General features: G+C 41.9%; 2 protein-coding genes across 4 annotated transcripts in view; one reads left to right on the top strand and one right to left on the bottom strand.

Annotated features, from left to right (window-relative positions):
* Nucleotides 1-1,361: 1,361 nt before the first annotated feature.
* On the top strand, nucleotides 1,362-10,864 carry hyi (hydroxypyruvate isomerase). Of its 3 annotated transcripts, NM_001141025.1 has the most exons (9): nucleotides 1,891-2,307; nucleotides 2,536-2,602; nucleotides 2,633-2,647; nucleotides 8,691-8,805; nucleotides 8,916-8,994; nucleotides 9,247-9,296; nucleotides 9,835-9,904; nucleotides 10,102-10,236; nucleotides 10,576-10,860. In NM_001141025.1, the coding sequence occupies exons 1-9, from the start codon at nucleotides 2,109-2,111 to the stop codon at nucleotides 10,629-10,631; spliced, it is 786 nt and encodes a 261-aa protein (NP_001134497.1). In that variant the 5' UTR covers nucleotides 1,891-2,108; the 3' UTR covers nucleotides 10,632-10,860. The 3 variants fall into 3 exon arrangements, with proteins under 3 accessions (XP_013978323.1, XP_045543121.1, NP_001134497.1); XM_014122848.2 differs by having other exon boundaries at nucleotides 1,362-2,307; nucleotides 2,536-2,647; nucleotides 10,576-10,864; XM_045687165.1 differs by having other exon boundaries at nucleotides 1,362-2,307; nucleotides 2,536-2,647; nucleotides 10,102-10,300; nucleotides 10,576-10,864.
* A 65-nt stretch (nucleotides 10,865-10,929) lies between these two features.
* The window catches only part of LOC106560333 (KICSTOR complex protein SZT2), a 188,366-nt gene continuing 178,736 nt past the window's right edge, over nucleotides 10,930-20,559 (bottom strand). The window contains 3 exon segments of the mRNA XM_082956975.1: nucleotides 10,930-15,171; nucleotides 15,315-15,383; nucleotides 17,806-17,916. Coding sequence (XP_082813101.1) covers nucleotides 15,028-15,171; nucleotides 15,315-15,383; nucleotides 17,806-17,916 — 324 coding nt within the window. The 3' untranslated portion in view covers nucleotides 10,930-15,027.

Raw genomic sequence — 20,559 nt, 5'->3', positions numbered from 1 at the left:
GACGAGCTTCAATGCCATACAACTCTCCTTCCGTGGCCTCCAACTGCTCTTAAATACAAGTAAAACTAAATGCATGCTCTTCAACCGATCACTACCCGCACCTGCCCGCCCATCCAGTATCACTACTCTGGACGGTTCTGACTTAGAATATGTGGACAACTACAAATACCTAGGTGTCTGGTTAGACTGTAAGCTCTCTTTCCAGACTCACATCAAACATCTCCAATCCAAATTTAAATCTAGAATTGGCTTCCCATTTCGCAACAAAGCATCCTTCACTCATGCTGCCAAACATACCCTCGTAAAACTGACCAAACTGATCCTCGACTTCGGCGATGTCATTTACAAAATAGCCTCCAATACCCTACTCAAACTGGATGCAGTCTATCACAGTGCCATCCGTTTTGTCACCAAATCCCCATATACTACCCACCACTGCGACCTGTACGCTCTCATTGGTTGGCCCTCGCTTCATACTCGTCGCCAAACCCACTGGCTCCAGGTCATCTACAAGACCCTGCTAGGTAAAGTCCCCCCTTATCTCAGCTCACTGGTCACCATAGCATCACCCACCTGTAGCACGCGCTCCAGCAGGTATATCTCTCTGGTCCCCCCCAAAGCCAATACCTCCTTTGGCCTTCTCTCCTTCCAGGTCTCTGCTGCCAATGACTGGAACGAACTACAAAAATCTCTGAAACTGGAAACACTTATCTCCCTCACTAGCTTTAAACACCAGCTGTCAGAGCAGCTCACAGATCACTGCACCTGTACATAGCCCATCTATAATGTAGCCCAAACAACTACCTCTTCCCCTACTGTATTTATTTATTTAGCTCCTTTGCACCCTATTATTTCTATTTCTACTTTGCACTTTCTTCCACTACAAATCTACCATTCCAGTGTTTTACTTGCTATATTGTATTTACTTTGCCACCATGGCCTTTTTTGCCTTTACCTCCCTTATCTCACTTAATTTGCTCACATTGTATATAGACTTATTTTTCTACTGTATTACTGACTGTATGTTTGTTTTACTCCATGTGTAACTCTGTGTTGTTGTATGTGTCGAACTGCTTTGCTTTATCTTGGCCAGGTCGCAATTGTAAATGAGAACTTGTTCTCAACTTGCCTACCTGGTTAAATAAAGGTGAAATAAATAAAAAATAGCAAAAGAACTGTGACCATGATCACAATAACTTCCAATTTCATTAACTAAATATGGCCATTAATAATTGCATAATAACAATAAACTGACGTTATAGGCTATTTATTAAATCCGTTTGCCAGCTCCAGGTGGGCTACAGAAGTGGCACAAATTGATTTGCAATGACTCCAGTGATATCGCCATTTCAACATATAAAAGGCATATAAATCAATAGGCTAATTGATGGCCAACAGACGAAAATGTATCATTCTCAACATTTAATGTCAGTTTCACTGTGGTCTTTTCCCCATAACAGAAGGACATGAGGGAGTTCCATAACTTTCATTTCAAATGTCCACTTCCGCAGCGCTCGAGACCTAAGAACTGAGCATGAGTAAAACACTTCCCTTGGTGTTGTTTTCCATAAGCAACGTAGACAATGGAATGCAGTTTAAACCACCTACCTCTGACCGAATTTATCTAATGCGTTCTAGAGCGCCTAAAGTCGTTTTCCTGTGCTTTGTCACCGTTATAGCTTGATGTGCAACAGTGCTAATGCATTAATATGTTTTATGGAAAAAGGGTTGGAAATAGGTATCACCATAACGACAGTCTAAATAGCGACACAGTTCTCAAAGTAGCACAATTTCCTGGAAAACTGATTTGATAATTTGCCACGGAAGTGCACGCGCGTCGGGTTGTCAAACAATTTGTTTCGTTGTGCGCATGTGCAACATATGAGTCGCAGTGCAAAGAATGAACTTTACTAGCTAGCTAGCACTCCAGTCTGGCAGCTCGGTTATATCAATATTTGACATCACATGAGAAACAAACAACATCAGGTGACAGCTGAGACAATGGACCTTGAGTTCTAATCCTGCTATTCTAGCTAGCTACTTAGAGCGTTTGTCCCATTGAACATTAGCAAGCAGACTAACGTTAGCTTGCCCACCCCACAAGAAACATGCCCCCATTAAAATTCTGCGCGAATCTTTCGTGGTTATTTACGGATCTGCCAGAGTTTACCCAGAGAATCTATGCTGCTGCATCGGCTGGGTTTCAGGCTGTGGAGGCGGCATGGCTGTATGACTCTGACTTACAGGAGCTCCAGAGAGTCAAGAATGCTACTGGGGTTGATGTGGTGCTGATCAACACACCCCTTGGTAAGACAGAAGGGTTACTGGTGCAGCCAGCTAGCTATTATCATGTTAGTGTTGACAGCAGCCCAGGCTACTGTACTAGTTATATACATGACACAAAAGAAATACATTTTTTTACATTTGGAAGGAAACTCAACCTAACGTTACCTATATGTAAACATATGCCTCCTACTGATCCACAAGAATGTGCCACTATTTATTCTGAACATTGACTTGACAACTGTTTTGTAGGAGATGCTAAGGCAGGTGATCTTGGTCTGGGTGCTGTTCCTGGCAGAGAGGAGGACTTCAGAAAGGGTCTGGACCTGGCCATGCAGTACGCCAAGGCTCTGGACTGCAGGAGGTGAGAGTGACACACACATATTGATTGAGAGCACAGCTCATCTGAAGCCCACTACACTATGCATCAGGTGACTGAAACAGCTTCACTGTACACCAGGGCTATTCAACTGGCGCCCTGTGGGCCAGATCCAGCCAGTTTATCAATTGTAGAATGGCTCTTTGATCAATTCTGAAGAAAAACATTTTTAGCAGCAAAAAAATACAGAAATGTGATGTTGTTTAGTGCCAAAGGGAGCACTCGTTCAATATTCTCCAATGGGAGAATCTATTTTCCTGTAGTCCAGCCCATTAAGTGCTGTTAATCAATGTCACCCAACAGACCAGTTATAGCCAATCAGAGCTGCTAACAGGGGTACAGGGTCTGTTTGCCCGGCTATCTGCGCATTCACTGCAGATGAGATCACTACACTACCTGATACAGAGTGTGCTTTGCTCTAAACTCCACGATAATTTAAAACACCATGGACTCAGTTATGGCTATCATAAACTTTATCTGATCAACATCTAGCCTGCAACATCGCTTGCTTCGTAGTCTACTGAGCATCATGATCTACTTTTGCATAATGATGTTCGGTGGCTAAGCAAGGGTAATAATGCTCTCGAGGGCAGCCAGTATGTGAGCTTAGGGTGGAGATGGTTGCTTTTCTCTGCGATTTCTGCCACCGGAAAGCCAACCGGTACAGTGCCTTCAGAAAGTACTCACACCCCTTTTTCCACATTTTGATGGATTAAAATGGATTCAATTAGCATTTTTGTCACTGGCCTACACACAATACCCCATAATGTCAGTGGAATTATGTTTTTAGACATGTTTACAAATGAATTAAAAATGAAAAGGTGAAATGTAAGTATTCAACCTCTTTGTTATGGCAAGCCTAAATAAGTTCAGGAGTAAACATGTGCTTAACAAGTCACAGAATAAGTTTAATGGACTCACTCTGTCTGCAATAATAGTGTTACACATGATTTTTGAATGACTGCCTCATCTTTTTACCCCACACATACAGATCATTGTAAGGTCCCTCATTCGAGCAGTGAATTTCAAACACAGATTCAATCACAAAGACCAGGGAGGTTTTCCAATGCCTCGCAAAGAAGAGCACCTACTGGTGGATGGGTAACAAAAAAGCAGACATTTAATATCCCTTTGAGCAAGTTATTAATTACACTTTGGATGGTGTGTCAATACACCCACTCACTGCAAAGATATAGGCATCTTTCCTAACTCAGTTGCCGGAGAGGAAAGCAAGGATTTCACCATGATGCCAATGGTGACTTTAAAATAGTTTGAGTTTAATGGCTGTGATAGTAGAAAACTGAGGATGGATCATCATTGTAGTTACTCCACAATAATAACCTAATTGACAGAATGAAAAGGAAGCCTGTACAGAGTTAAATATTCCTAAACATGCATCCTGTTTGCACTTTTTGTCTTGAATACAAAGTGTTATGTTTGGGGCAAATCCAATACAACACATTACTGAGTACCACTCTCCCTATTTTCAAGCATAGTGGTGGCTGCATCATGTTATGGGGTATGTTTAATTGTTAAGGACTGGGATGTTTTTCAGGATAAACATTTTACGGAATGGAGGTAAGCACTGGCAAAATCCTAGAGGAAAACCAGGTTCTGTATGCTTTTCACCAGACACTGGGAGATTAATTCACATTTAGCAGGACAATAGAGGTTAACCTTTATTTAACTAGGCAAGTCAGTTAAGAACATTCATATTTACAATGACCGCCTACCATAAGGCAAAAGGCCTCCTAAGGGGACGGGGGCTGGGATAAAAAATATAAGACAAAATACACCACGACAAGAGACAACACTATATAAAGAGAGACCTAAGACAAGAACATAGAATGGCAGCAACACATGGCAGTAGCACAACATGGCAGTAGCACAACATGGTAGCAGCACAACATGGTAGCAGCAGAAAACATGGTTCAAACATTATTTGGCACAGACAACAGCACAAAAGGCAAGAAGGTAGAGACAACAATACATCACGCAAAGCAGCCACAACTGCTAAAATAACCTAAAACACAAGGCCAAATCTACACGAGTTGCTTACCAAGAAGACTGAATGTTCCTGAGTGGCTGAGTTAGTTTTGACTTAAATCTGCTTGAAAATCTATGGCAAGACGTGAAAAATGGTTGTCTAGCAATGATCAACAACCAATTTGACAGAGTTTGAAGTATTTTTAAAAGAATAATGGGCAAATGGTGCAGAATACAGGTGTGGAAAGCTCTTAGAGACTTACCCAGAAAGTATTGACATTTCCCTACACCGCACAACTATATTCAGTCATCATCAGTACAGATCACTCCCGTGATGTCTGAGTTTTTAGATAAACTCATCAAATCTTCTTGACGTTTCAGTTTAAGTCCCCACGGAGGTGGTGCAGTTTGTTATAGGGACCCGTTGTCTATTGATGCGTGGATAGAGGGACTTCTCTGGAAAAGCTAGTCAACAGATATGCCATGCATAAAATGTTTGTGTAAAAAAAAAAAAAAAAAAAAAAAAAAGACTGAAAAAAGAATTAAATGATAAACAAATAGAACATAATACAGTGTATTCGGAAAGTATTCAAACCCCTTGACTTTTTCCAAATTTTGTTACGTTACAGCCTTATTCTATAATGGATTAAATGTAATTTTTTTCCTCAATCTATTCCATGACAAAAACAGTTTTTAGAAATGTTAGCAAATGTATAAAAATAAACTGATATCACATTTAAATAAGTATTCAGACCCTTTACCCAGTACTTTGTTGAAGCATCTTTGGCAGCGATTACAGCTTCGAGTCTTCTTGGGTATGGCACTACATACTTGGCGCACCTGTATTTGTGGAGTTTCTTCCATTCTTCTCTGCATATTCTCTTAAGCTCCGTCAGCTTGATGGGGAGTGTAGCTGCACAGGTATCTTCAGGTCTCTCCAGAGATGTTCAAGTCCGGGCTCTGGCTGGGCCACTCAAGGACATTCAGAGACTTGTCCCGAAGCCACTCCTGCGTTGTCTTGGCTGTGTGCTTAGGGTCTTTGTCCTGTTTGGAAGTTGAAACTTCGCCCCAGTCTGAGGTCCTGAGTGCTCTGGAGCAGGTTTTCATCAAGGATCTTTCTGTACTTTGCTCCGTTCACCTTTCCCTCGATCCTGACTAGTCTCCCAGTCCCTGCCACTGAAAAACATCCCCACAGCATGATGCTGCCAACACCATGCTTCACCGTAGTGATGGTGCCAGGTTTCCTCCAGACATGACGCTTGGCATTCTGGCCAAAGAGTTCAATCTTGTTTCTCATCAGACCAGAGAATCTTGTTTCTCATGGTCTGAGTCCTTTAGGTGCCTTTAGGCAAACTCCAAGCGCGCTGTCATGTGCCTTTTACTGAGGAGTGGCTTCCGTCTGGCCACTCTACCATAAAGACCTGATTGGTGGAGTGCTGCAAAGATGGTTGTCCTTCTGGAACGTTCTCCCATCTCCACAGAGGAATTCTGGAGCTCTGTCAGTGACCATCGGGTTTTTGGTCACCTCCCTGACCAAGGCCCTTCTCCCCCGACTGCTCAGTTTGGCCTGGCGGACAGCTCTAGGAAGAGTCTTAGTGGTTCCAAACTTCTTCCATTTAAGAATGGTGGAGGCCATTGTGTTCTTGGGGACCTTCAATGCTGCAGAAATGTTTTGGTAACCTTCACCAGATATGTACCTCGACACAATCCTGTCTCGGAGCTCTACGGACAATTCCTTCGACCTCATGGCTTGGTTTTTGCTCTGAAATGCACTGTCAACTGTGAGACCTTTATATAGATGGGTGTGCACCTTTAATAAATCATGTTCAATCAATTGAATTTACCACAGGTGGACTCCAAGTTGTAGAAACATCAAGGATTATCAATAGAAATAGGAAAGGTTCTGAATTCTCATGTAAATAAGGTATGTCTGTTTTTATTTTTTATTTCTACAACCCTGTTTTCGCTTTGTTATTGTGTGTAGATTGATGAGGACTTAAAAAAAATGTTTAATCTATTTTAGAATAAGGCTGTAACATGACAAAGTAAGGGGTCTGAATACTTTGAATGCACTGTATGATGCTGGCCAACTGATATCATACATTTAATTGTAATAAAAGTGCTTTATAAGATTTTAATTGTTTGCATTGTTTTTTATACCGGTTTTAGGAAGAGTAATCCCATGTAGAAAACGTCTGGCCCCACTGTAAATAAATAGCCTTTTTCAAATCTGGCCCCCGTAAAAATATACGCTGATTATACAAAGCATTAGGAACATCTGCTCTTTCCATGACATAGACTGACCAGGTGAATCCAGGTGAAAGCTATGATCCCTTATTGATGTCACTTGTTAAATCCACTTCAATCAGGTAGATGAAGGGGAGGAGACAGGTTAAAGAAGGATTTTTAAGCCTTGAGACAATTGAGACATGGATTGTGTATGTGTGCCATTCAGAGGATGAATGGGAAAGACAAGATTTGTGCCTTTGAACGGGGTATGGGAGGACGTGCCAGGCGCACCGGTTTGTGTCAAGAACTGCAACGCTGCTGGGTTTTTCACGCTCAACAGTTTCCCTTGTGTATCATGAATGGTCCAGTACACAAAGGATATACAGCCAACTTGACACAACTGTGGGAGGCCTTGTAGTCAACATGGTCCAGCATCCCTGTGGAACGCTTTCAACACCTTGTAGAGTCCATGCCTGACAAATTGAGGCTGTTCTGAGGGCCAAAGGGGGTGGGAGTACAACTCTATATTAGGAAGGTGTTCCTAATGTTTGGTATACTCAGTGTATGTTGAATAGCCCTGCTATACACCATGTGACTTAAGATACTGTACACCACAAAATGGGTAGGCAACTAGACAACACAGGAGTGGCTTTGTGACAAGTCTCTGAATGTCCTTGAGTGGCCCAGACAAAGCCCGGACTTGAACCCGATCAAATATCTCTGTAGAAACCTGAAAATAGTTGTGTAGCGACGCTCCCCTTCCAACCTGTCACAGCTTGAGGATCTGCAGAGAAGAATGGGAGAAATCCCCAAATACAGGTGTGCCAAGCATGTAGCGTCATACACAAGAAGACTCGAGTCTGTAATCGCTGCCAAAGGTGCTTTAACAAAGTATTGAGTAAAGGGTCTGAATACTTATTTAAATGTGATATTTCAGTTTTTATTTAATACATTTGCAAAAATAGTCTAAACCTGGTTTTGCTTTGTCATTATGGGGTATTGTGTGTAGATTGAGCGGGGGGGACGATTTAATCCACTTTAGAATAAGGCTGTAACATAACAGAATGTAGAAAAGTCAAGGGGTCTGAATACTTTCCAAATGCACTATATATCTTTATGCAACATGTAAAGTGTTGATCCCATGTTTCATGATCTGCCAAAAAGATCCCAGAAATGTTCCATATTCCCAAAAAGTTTTTTTCTCTCAAATTTGGTGCATAAATTTGTTTACATCCCTGTTAGTGAGCATTTCTCCTTTTGACAAGATAATCCATCCACCTGACAGGTGTGGCATATCAAAAAGATGATTAAACTGAATGATCACTACACAGGTGCACCTTGTGCTGGGGGACAATAAAAGGACACTCTAAAATATGCAATTTTGTCCAACCGGCCTCACAACCATAGACCATGTGTAACCACGCCAGCCCAGGACCTCCACATCTTCACCTGTGGAACCGTCTGAAACCAGCCACCAGGACAGCTAATGGACCTAAGGAGTATTTTTGTCTGTAATAAAGCCCTTTTGTGGGGAAAATTATATTTTGATTGACTGGGCCTGGCTCCCAAGTGGGTGGGCCTATGCCTTCCCAGGCCCACCCATGGCTGCGTCCCTGCCCAGTCATGTGAAATCCATAGGGCCAAATACATTTATTTCAATTTACTGTTTTCCTTTACTGAGTTAGTTCATATATTGACATTTTTGCATGTTGCGATTTATATTTTTGTTAAGTGGGCCAACTATTAGGGGATCCTGCCATAAAGTGAAGTGTGTTGGTATTTATAACCTTTCGTAAATTAAATGTTTCCTCAGCATCCACTTGATGGCTGGGAGGGTACCTGTGGGGGCGGACCGAGCTACCATTGCCGTGGAAATGGAGGACACCTTTGTACAAAACCTAAAACATGCTGCCGATGTCCTCTCAAATGTGAATCTCCATTAAAGTGGCTTTTTAGTCCAGGACTTAGTTTAATATGTGTCTGGCCCATAGTGTTTGTCATAAGGAGTCCCGTTTTGTGTTGTGCTTTTTTCTCTCAGGAGGGCATCACTGGCCTGATTGAGCCAATCAACACACGGATAACAGATCCCAGATATTTCCTGGACAGTCCACATCAGGGTAACGGCTAGTGATGCTTTTCCATGGCAAAGTAGCCTGGGAATCAAAACTTATTCAAACATAGCATCATTCCCAGGCTTTAGGCGTAGCCCTATAAAGACAAGCAATCAAAATGAAGACTTACAGTATTTAAATAATAAATTATTAGTAAGTATTTAAATGGGTATTTGTGAACCAATGTCAACATTCACTGCACAAGTGGAATTGTATTACTTATACTGTTTAACCTATTTGAATAATCTTTCACCCTAGCGGCTGCTATCCTGCAGAAAGTTGGCCACCCAAATATTAAACTGCAGATGGTAAGTAGTACATTCGTCAGTTTATCTTGATGATGAACAATGCCATTAATAGAGCTAAGTAATATTTTATTACCTAGTCTACTGCCATCAGATCCTAGCCTGGCCAGTGGTCCAAGATCTCTTTGTGTTCTTAACATCATTGCTCATTGTTTGGTGTAACAAGGAGTTGGCATGATGGCTAAACAGATCTTTCTCTCTCTGTTTGGAACTAATGGTTTAGATACACACCGAGCAATTATTGAGTCAAACTTTTAGGCAGTGGCTGAGCCAGACAAACATACAGCCAGAAGACAGAACAACAAAACATCTTGTTTGTTTGTGTCCCACTAGACATACAGTATTTTGTTCTAGGAAGTGACTTGCCTGTTGCAAAAAGTCTGTCTCTTGGGAGAACCTATCCTAGTTTGTATTCAGTAACCTGAGAATTCCCTCAGCTTTAAGGCAGTTTGTAATATGGAGAGGTTCTTCAAATCCCTGTAAATTCTACTGCTTAAATCTTACTGACAGAAGCCATCTTGTGTCCCTCTGTGTGCTGCAGGATGTCTTCCACTGGCAGATAATGGACAGCAACTTGACACAGAACATACACAAATATTTCCCTCTCATTGGTAAGTGGTGTTGTTTGTGATACTAGTGCAGATAGCAAGTTAAACAGGAAACAAACATATTAGTCTATACCATCAGCAGCAAATTGGGCACATCAGATGGTGTCCAAGCATCCATGTCCACATGATTGACCTATGATAGTTGTAGAAAATGTTATTACTTTAATGGTGATGAAATATCAATTTATTCTCTTTTACAGGTCACATCCAGATAGCCCAGGTGCCCAGCAGGAATGAGCCAGACAGTGCAGGAGAAATTAACTTCCCATATCTCTTCAGTCTACTGGAGGAGATGGGTTACCAGGGATACATCGGCTGTGAATACAAACCACTAGGTGGGATCCATCCCAAATGGCTCACTATACTTGACCAGGGCCCTAGTCAAAAGTAGTGCACAATGTAGGGAATATGATAACATTTGGGACTCTGAACTACCTTTAGGTTGCGTTTACACAGGCAGCCCAATTCTGATACTTTATCCAATCACATCAGATCCTTTCCAGAGCTGACCTGTGGTCAAAATACCAATTAGTGAAAAAAAGGGGCTGGCTGTTTAAATACAGCCTAAGTTGCCCTGGGACTATAGTTCAATTCACTGTTACATTATAGATTGAAATGAGGTAAGAACCAGTTTAATCTTCATGATAATGGCATTGTGTTGATACTTATTTCAGGCTCTACAAATGAAGGTCTTGGTTGGGTGAAAGATTACTTGAAGCGCAACAAGTGATGGCTGAGAGGACCACGCATACAAACGGTTGCCAGTACCAGCCTTTCCATAGAGGCAACAGTCATCGCTGATGAGTCTTCCACTTTATTTCAACTCAGATAAACAGCAGCCTAAACACTTGACTGACAAGGCTCTTATTGATGTTTCGACTAAGAATGTGGTGAGAAGCAGTATGATTAGATCCTTTGTTTGCAATTGTCTTTTTGTACAATAAAGTCCTGTGTTGTACCCACTCTACTTCCAGTCCCAATGTTGCACAACACCCACATGTATACAGTAGTACCATACATCTGTCAAGTTAGTGAATACACCATAAGGTTTATTGTAGCATATCATACAAATCCATAATGCCTATACTGTTGACATCATGCATTATTCAATATCCAGTGTTCTTACCTTCAAAACAAAAACATTTCTAAAGACACATTGCCTTGCTCAGAAATCCATTATAAATATCTAAATCCTTCATTATTATTTAATAAGGAACTTCATACAATATTTGGTTTCCTTCATTTTAAATGTGTGCAAACTTTTAAGGCTTATTTACGGTATTGTAATGACATTGCTAAACTGATGCGTGGGTGCTGTTATTACAATGTTGTACACATGCTGGATCCAATGCCCAATCTGTAAACAGACCAGCTATACACTCAACCCTGTCAAAATGTAGCTAGTCAGTAGTCCAAATGCAATTTCTATAGATTCCACTTGCAAAAATAATAACACTGCCCTGATCGCATCATTAAGAAATAAAACAAACTAGGACACTTTAGGATGAAGATATGGCAGTTGGGCAAATTGGGTAGCAGGTTTGACACTTATAGGACACAATGGTAAGAAGAAAAAATCAATTACCCAATATTGCAGCAATCTTTCCCCTCTGCAGAATACTTGAGACTGAACTGTGTGCTGTGGTGATCTTGAGAATCTATTCCTAGACTTTGGCAAGGCACAGTATCCAAGAGAGAAACACCTTAATTCCTTCATTCATATGATTTGAAAACCTACAATTATAAATGGTTTACGAGTTGGAGAATAGGTCTAATTTACCAACACTTGGTTGCACAATACTGACTTGTTTACAGTCCAATTCACAGGTTGGGGAATGAAATCCACTTCAGGTAAGATTTCTAATGTACATGTATGGTGGATGATCTCTGATGTGAAGTAAAGAGGCATCAGCCGAATGACAAGCTGAATGGGAATGTAGCCTAGCGGTTAAGAGCATTGGGCCAGTAACTGAACGGTCACTAGTCCGAATCCCCGAGCCGACTAGGTGACAAAATCTGATGTGCCCTTGAGCAAGGCATTTAACCCTAAATGCTCCTGTAAGTCGCTCTGGATAAAAGCCTGCAAAATTACAAAAACGTTGTGCCATAGTACATACAGTACTATGGCATTAGATCATACTAGCCTGAAAGTCTCACCCCCTTTTCATTCTACCATACCACCACTAACCTCCAAGTCAATGAGTAATAGGCTCATGTTGCCATTGAAAATTGGGGCAAATTGCATAATCTCTGGTGCACTGTTCAGTGCAAAAAGTATGTCTTCTTCAGTTCAATTCTGTCATTATGAAATTGTGACAGCTAAATAGCATTGTTACAGTAAGTGCCCTCTGTCTGTGAGTCTCAATGTCCACTGCAGGAGGCAACCCTACCTGCATGTACATAATTATCTCAAATACCTTGACACCGGTGCCACGGCACATTGACAGTACCGGTACCCCCTGTATATAGCCCCACTATTGTTATTTACTGCTGCTCTAATTATTTGTTTTTCATATCTCTTACTTTTTTTTAAAGCTTTAACTGGCGATAGCCGACACCCGCATAGCTGATGTTTTAGCGGTGTCAGAAGTGTAACTGCGTACGTTGGAGCTGTCAAAATCGGTGAGCAGCTGTTCTTGATCATTGTCATGAATCCACACCCATCGCACTCATGTTAGAAGTTCAGAACGAGAAAGTGTAGGCTACATAGAAATAATGGCGCTCAATTTGAAAATCATTCACCTAAATAATGAGTATTCTTATCAGCCTAATCAAGGTGTATTTTACATTTCACATTCTTATGTTCAAACTTGTAAACAAGGCTCCATGGAATTTCTCAATGCAATGTTGTGCAGCCAATGGCAAAGTCCACTTTAGGTACAGTGTCTTTGGAAAGTATTCAGACCCTTTTACTTTTTCAACATTTTGTTACATTACAGCCTTATTCTAAAATGGATTACATTTAAAAAAAAAAAATCCTTCTCAATCTACACAAAATACCCCATGAAAAAACGAGACGTTTCTAAAAAAGTTTGCAAATGTACTAAAAATAAAAAAGTATTCAGACCCTATGCTATCATCCTTGATGTTTCTACAACTTGATTGGAGTCCACCTGTGGTAAATTCAATTGATTGGACATGATTTGGAAAGCCACACACCTGTCTATATAAGATCCCACAGTTGACAGTGCACGTCAGAGCAAAAACCAAGCCATGAGGTCGAAGGAATTGTCCGTAGAGCTCCGAGACAGGATTGTGTCGAGGCACAGATCTGGGGAAGGGTACCAAAACATTTCTGCAGCATTGAAGGTCCCCAAGAACAGTGGCCTCAATCAATCTTAAATGGAAGAAGTTTAAACCTCCAAACCCCCCCCCCCCCCCCGGCCAAACTGAGCAACCGGGGGAGAAGGCCCTAGGTCAGGGAGGGGACCAAGAACCCGATGGTCACTGACAGAGCTCTAGAGTTCCTCTGTGGAGATGGGAGAACCTTCCAAAAGGACAACCATATCTGCAGCACTCCACCAATCAGGCCTTTATGGTAGAGTGGCTAGACGGAAGCCACTTCTCAGTAAAAGGCACTTGGAGTTTGCCAAAAGGATTCTCTGAACAAGATTCTCTGATCTGATGAAACCAAGATTGAACTCTTTGGCCTGAATGCCAAGCGTCACGTCTGGAGGAAACCTGGCACCATCCCTACGGTGCATCATGCTGTGGGGATGTTTTTCAGCGGCAAAGACTGGGAGACTAGTCAGGATTGAGGCAAAGATGAACGGATCAAAGTACAGATTCTTGATGAAAAGCTCTCTGGAGCAGGTTAGGACCTCAGACTGGGGCGAAGGTTCACCTTCCAACAGGACAACGACCCAAAGCATACAGCCAAGACAACGCAGGAGTGGCTTCAAGACAAGTCTCAATGTTCTTGAGTGGCCCAGCCAGAGCCTGGACTTGAACCCGATCGAACATCTCTGGAGAGATCTGAAAATAGCTGTGCAGCAACGCTCCCCATCCAACCTGACAGACCTTGAGAGGATCTGCAGAGAATAGGAGGAACTCCCCAAATACAGGTGTGCCAAGCTTGTAGCGTCATACCCAAGAAGACTCGGTGTTGTAATCGCTGTCAGTACTCACTACTCAAAGTAATGAGTAAAGGGTCTGAATACTTACATAAATGTGATATTTCAGTTTGACATTTTTTAATAAATTAGCTAACATTTCTACAAACTTATTTTTGCTTTGTCATTATGGGGTATTGTGTAGATTGATGAGGAAAAAAAACTATTTAATACATTTTAGAATAAGGTTGTAACATATGAAAATGTGGAAAAAGTCAAGGGATCTGAATACTTTCCGAAGGCACTGTATAATGCCAGGAGCCGCTTGTGGATTTGACAGCTCTAACGCTGCTTCACCTCCGACACCGCCAAAACAACCGCTATGTGGATGTCGGCTAAAGCGGATCTGATTTAATAGAGCCCTTCATGTGCTTTAAAGCTAGTTCATTGCTAATCTAAATTAATGATGTATACCCATTGATTCTTAAAGAATATAACTTGGTTCAACTGCGGTACCCTATCAGAACCACAAGTATAAATCTTATTTTACTCCAATGTTTGTAAACAATGTAAATGTAAACAAACACTATACACCCTCAAAACAAGTTAACACTATAATTTTGATACCAATTTTTCCAGGCACATCCCTCAGCTTTTTACCGTGACACAGGCCGGTAAGGTCGTATCTTTAAAGGGATAGTGCAAGATTTTTTGCAATGTCAGATGCCATTTCTATGTCTCTGTGGTAGTTTTGAAGGTAGTTTTGTGAGCATAACTAGCGTTAGCGCAATGACTGGAAGTCTACAGGTACAGCTTCATTGCCAAAATCTTGCACTATCCCTTTAACAATAGTGTGTATCTTTTCTCCCAGTGGTAGAATGAGTAAAACACTGATAATTTGAACAGGAAGCTTTAACATGTGAACTCTCTTTGATTCGCTGATTTAGCACTTTTCAACAATAACATCCTTTTTTGTGTCCCAATTGGCCTAGAAATGAAGCCGCCCGTCTGGAACTACACCTTCCAGCAGCCTGTTTCTCTGTGGCCCACCTGGCCCCGATAGGCCCTCCAGGCCTACAGCAGGCCTGTCCACAAGTTGTAGCAGGCTGTGTTGATCACAGACTCCAGGTGATGGTACATGGACACCAGCTGGGGCGAGGGGCTGTTCCTAGGCTGCGGTTGGGATGGCAATGGCTCCCTAAATACAACCTTGAGGCTCTGGAGGGAGGGGGAGGAGGGGGCAAAATAAAGTTCAATTGAAAACAATGTCATCTCACCTTATAGCTTATAAGGAATTCATATACTGTAGCTATAGAATGCTATAAAGAGCATAACAAGGGGAAGACATCACAATGACTCACCGTTTTTCCTGCCTGATTTTCAAGGAAGACCAGAACAAAGCAGTCAGTGAATTTCTGGTTCAGGACAGCCTGAAAGAAAGAAGGGAATGGCAGAACAACTTAATTTCAAGCTATAATGACTTACAATTCCATCCCCCCTATTCCCCACAGTATAACTTTGAACAAAAATAGGTGACTGACTACAGTTAATGGGATCTTGTGTTTGAACTATTTATAGTCTTTTGCTCTCTGGGACAAAAAAGGAATAGTGTGTGACTGATGTTTGCTAGGGAGGGAAGGGCAGGTTGAGTTTATGTCACCATCTACAGTACTAGGGCAGAACATCTTCAGAAGAGAAGTAGTGAGGGGGATGTTCTTTTGATCTCAAGTCTCTCAATTACCAAACTCAATAGTGACTAAACTCTTGACACCGACAATTATTCCCCATAAGACTCCCATAATCTCCCTTGAGAGCCGCATTTCACATTTTTACACAACGCTAAAACCCTTCTTCCAAACTGCAGAGGTCTCTCAATATACTAATTTTTTCCTTCTTCACATTCAAATTGTTCTTGCTTTCCCCTATCACAAATAAAAGTTAGAAGTCTGAGAGAAACTTTAGAAAAGTTCAAGGATACTTGGGGCAGTTCCTGATAGCGGATTAGTCCATAAGAATTTCACAAGATCACCTCCAAAATTCATTGAAATCAAATAGGGGATGGAGGGATGGAATTCATTATAGGATATTACACATATAGAGTGATACAGTATATTTCTTGAATACATATCGTATATAAACAGTGGAGTCCAATGACAGAGATATAGGAACTTTGATACAGGCACCCATGCTAATAACAACGTCTGCAGCTCAAGGAGCTGGTCTTGATGTTGTTGCATGCAGGGTCAAGATACAGTTTGACTTGAAGCGGATGCAATCACAATGAATGTGAAGGAGAAAACAGGATAATTAATTTGCTTAGCGGGGTGCTTTCCCCTGTTTCTCTACATTATATTCTGCTGGAGGTACAGCAGCTGGTGGTGCTCTACTGTATTCCTATGTATGCAAGTGTGTACATACTCCATATGGAGAGGACAGCTCTAGTTTAGTGAACAAAGCACCACTTAATTTACTGGAATAGTAGTGTTCAGTGGGGAGATAGGTTTTGCTACCTTTTCCATTGCAGATTTTGCTTAGTGTGCTATACTGAACATGACCTTGATTTAGTGGCGGTTGAGGTCTGAAGGCCGCACTCTGGAACCCATTTTGACGAGCAATTTTAATTGTAGTGTAATTGTGGACAAAGTGCTGTAGGGACTTGTAGTTTTTACACTTAACAAAAATATAAACGCAACATGTAAAGTGTTGGCCCCATGTTTCATGAACTGAAAGAAAAGATCCCAGAAATGTTCCATACGTACAGAAAGCTTATTTCTATAAAATGTTGTGTACAAATTTGTTTTCATCCCGGTTAGTGAGCATTTCTCCTTTGCCAAGATAATCCATCCACCTGACAGGTGTGGCATATCAAGAAGCTGATTAAACAGCATGATCATTACACAGGTGCACCTTGTGCTGGGGGCAATAAAAGGCCACTCTAAAATGTGCAGTTTTGTCACACAACACAATGTCACAGATATCTCAAGGTTTGAGGGAGCATGCAATTGGCATACTGACTGCAGGAATGTCCAATAGAACTGTTGCCAGATAATTAAATGTTCATTTCTTTACTATAAGCCGCCTCCAATGTCGTTTTAGAGAAATTGGCAGTACATCCAACCGGCATCACAACTGCAGACCACGTGTATGGTGTTGTGTGATTTGCTGATCAGCGGTTTGCTGATGTCACTGTTGTGAACAGAGTTCCTCATGGTGGTGGTGGGGTTTTGGTATGGGTAGGTATAAGCTACGGACAACGAACAATTACATTTTATTGATTACAATTTGAATGCACAGAGATACCATGATGAGATCCTGAGGCTCATTGTCGTGCCATTCATCCGCCGCCTTCACCTCATGTTTCAGCATGATAATGCAGGGCCACATGTCGCAAGGATCAGTACACAATTCATGGAAGCTGAACATTTCCCAGTTCTCCATGGCCTGCATACTCACCAGACATGTCACCCATTAAGCACGTTTGGGATGCTCTGGATTGACGTGTACGACAGCGTGTTCCAGTTCCCGCCAATATCCAGCAACTTCGCACAGCCATTGAAGAGGAGTGGGACAACATTCCACAGGCCACAATCAACAGCTTGATCAAATCTATGTTTCTGATCCACGCCTCTACATTTTGTTAAGGTATCTGTGACCAACATGACTGTATTCCCAAAGTGTGAAATCCATAGATTAGGGCTAATGAATTTATTAAAATTGACTGATTTCCATATATGAACTAACTTAGTAAAATAATTGAAATTGTAGCATGTTGCATTTATATTTTTGTTCAGTATATATGCTTTTGTAGTGTTTATATCTGTATATATGTTATATTAGTGGCTTTGCTCTTACCAGATACTGAATGCCACTCTGGTCAAAGTGTCGGCAGCTCTGAGGGAAGCGAGTCAGCAGCACTTTGATCAGACTCTGGTACCAGCTGGGACTCATGGTCAAGAAACAATCCTGTGGGAACAGAGATAGAGGACACAAAGCCTTGAAAGAAAAATGGAGGCCCTGGCCAAACAGTGCTGAATGCTCTCACAGTGTTATTACGCAACGTTTTGACCCTATAGGAACAGAGGAGAGGAAGCCTTGAAAGAATGATAGACACCTGGGCCACACATTGCTGAAAACACCCAAAGTTTGATTGTGCAACGTTTCGAGCTGAAGGTCTGAACTAGAGACAAACAAATGCTTGACCCTGACCAGTTACCACACAAATTCAAACCAGCACCAGCTACATAAGGAACAATGAGCCTACACACTGAGAAAAGGATACATCAGGAATTAAGTTAAGACATTTCAAAGACTTCTTCTAGATATTCTCTTGCAAATTAAAAAATGGCCAAATAGTACACACCAATTACTCAATTGGCTTTGAATCTAACATTTATAAAACATTGCTTGGCTGACAATCATCAGTGATTCCCTGGCATACATCTATGAATAGTAGAAAATGAGTAGAGAAGAGGATCGGAAGGGAAGACGAGGCAGCGGGTGGCTGTAGGGAGCTTTCCAACGGCGACCTCTGCAATGCTGCAGAGCCTACTCAGTTCTCACAGTCCATACTTCACTACATTCTTAATCTGTGTTCAGATCACTGACTGTGAAGTTTCCATTCCACTTCTTCTTTAACATGGACATATAAATAGGATGTTTGGGTTTTTAATTAGGACTTTTCTGTTGATAAATGCCGAGATCCCTGTGGGAAAGACACAGCTAGTTTGAAGAGCACAGCGTTGATTAAGATACATAACTATCTCTTTGAAGAGGGCAGCTCTCTACTGTAGCTATACCACCACACTAAAATAAAGAGCACATCTTTTATTAAACAATAATAAGGCATATAACTATCTTAGAAAAAGGGTAGCTCTCTACAATAAACCATTGTCTTGTCCCAAATGGCACCCTTTTTCCTATACATGTAGCCTAATGTTGGAGCTTTCTGATCTTTGCATCTAAGCACTCTTGCTTTGAAATTCATCTCAATATTAATTCTCAATAGTAACTGCCGTCCTTTACTTGTTCTTGAAATTCCAAACATTGGAAGACCACTGAGAAATGTTGTGAAGCAAAGCAGCGTTTAGCTACAGCTGTATCCCACAGAGTACCCTAAATAGTGTACTACTTTGACCACAGCCCTATGGGCATTATGGAAATAGGGTGCCATTTTGGGAAGTATCCATGCTAACATCCTACTCAGAATAAAGACCTTCTGCAGTTTGAGAAGCTTCAACCTCATGGTAGATTAGATCCTTTTTTATTTAATAATGAAAGAGACATAATTTAAATGAATAGTCACTAGCAAAGGGTATCATCAGACACATTGCACATTCCAGTTCAACTTGGTTTGAAATTGATTTGATGCTGTGGATTTTCTAGATTTACTTATCACATGTAGGCAGAGTAGACCTCTGGGAGCGGAGAGTTATCCCCTTGGTGTGAGCAGCATGTAGACTTCTGACGTGCCCAGAGGGGTTAGGGGTATGGAACTAACTCACAGGCCTCATCCCAAATGGTACCCTATTCCCTACATAGCGCACTACTTTTGATCAGAGCCTATGGGCCATGGTCAAAAGTAGTGCACTGTATAGGGAATAGGGATGTAACCACAGAATAGATACACAGTAACAAGACATTGGCACAGCATGGCAGAGTAGGTAGCATAGCGCGGCAGAGTAGGTAGCACAGCGCGGCAGAGTAGGTAGCACAGCGCGGCAGAGTAGGTAGCACAGCGCGGCAGAGTAGGTAGCACAGCGCGGCAGAGTAGGTAGCACAGCGCGGCAGAGTAGGTAGCACAGCGCGGCAGAGTAGGTAGCACAGCGCGGCAGAGTAGGTAGCACAGCGCGGCAGAGTAGGTAGCACAGCGCGGCAGAGTAGGTAGCACAGCGCGGCAGAGTAGGTAGCACAGAGGTACGTATCTATCGCCTTCAGAAGATGATTTCAAGCTAGAAATGGAGTGGATGACACGACAGTTTGTTATGGATGAAACCTATGGGAATCATCAAAATAAAGCATCTACATTCAGTCTTCAGCAGGACTGATGGAAATCCTGCAACTCTGTGGGGACTCACAACACAACAGAGATATGACAGAGGATCAAGAAAAACCCAATCAAACCGCACGCAACACCTCATACTGCACATAGGCAAATCCTACTACACATCATCACAATTCAGATATACTGTATGCATAGACATGTTTCCCAGCTGTGCTGGGGGATACGACGGTACCACTATCCTTATGTTGATGTCAGGATAACGCCTGTGTGGTTATTATAGGGAGGATACGGCTCTATTCTCTACCTGCCGCACCGTAAGGGATGAGCTGCTGCAGTGCACAGTGGGAAGGCTGTTAGACCTGGAGGAGCTGTCAGTCACAGTGAGCAGCCCAGGAGCCCACAGCCACTGGCTCAGGAGAAGGTATGAGGGCTTTTAGAGAGCTTGTGATTATCATGATTTCTTTCTCCATGGATGACGAGCCGCATTTCTCTCCTCTCCAACAACAAATGTGCACATGCACGCACACCTCTGTGATCATCAATGTCATCCAAGGATGCTTTGTTTCTCTCCTCTCCAACACACACAGATGCAAGCCTCTGTGATT

Source organism: Salmo salar, chromosome 10 (assembly GCF_965601325.2).
Source record: "Salmo salar chromosome 10, fSalSal1, whole genome shotgun sequence".
In the NCBI taxonomy this organism is placed as follows: Eukaryota; Metazoa; Chordata; class Actinopteri; order Salmoniformes; family Salmonidae; genus Salmo; species Salmo salar.
Note: the sequence above shows the minus strand (reverse complement) of the source record. Positions and strands in the feature narration are given on the sequence as shown.

What these genes read in the sequence shown, in the direction of transcription:
- hyi (XM_014122848.2), top strand. Translation starts at nt 2,109, where the DNA reads ATGCCCCCATTAAAATTCTGCGCGAATCTTTCGTGGTTATTTACGGAT. An exon ending in CAAATATTTCCCTCTCATTG is followed by an intron (nt 9,905 to 10,101) that starts GTAAGTGGTGTT and finishes TCTCTTTTACAG; the next exon opens with GTCACATCCAGATAGCCCAG. An exon ending in CTGTGAATACAAACCACTAG is followed by an intron (nt 10,237 to 10,575) that starts GTGGGATCCATC and finishes TACTTATTTCAG; the next exon opens with GCTCTACAAATGAAGGTCTT.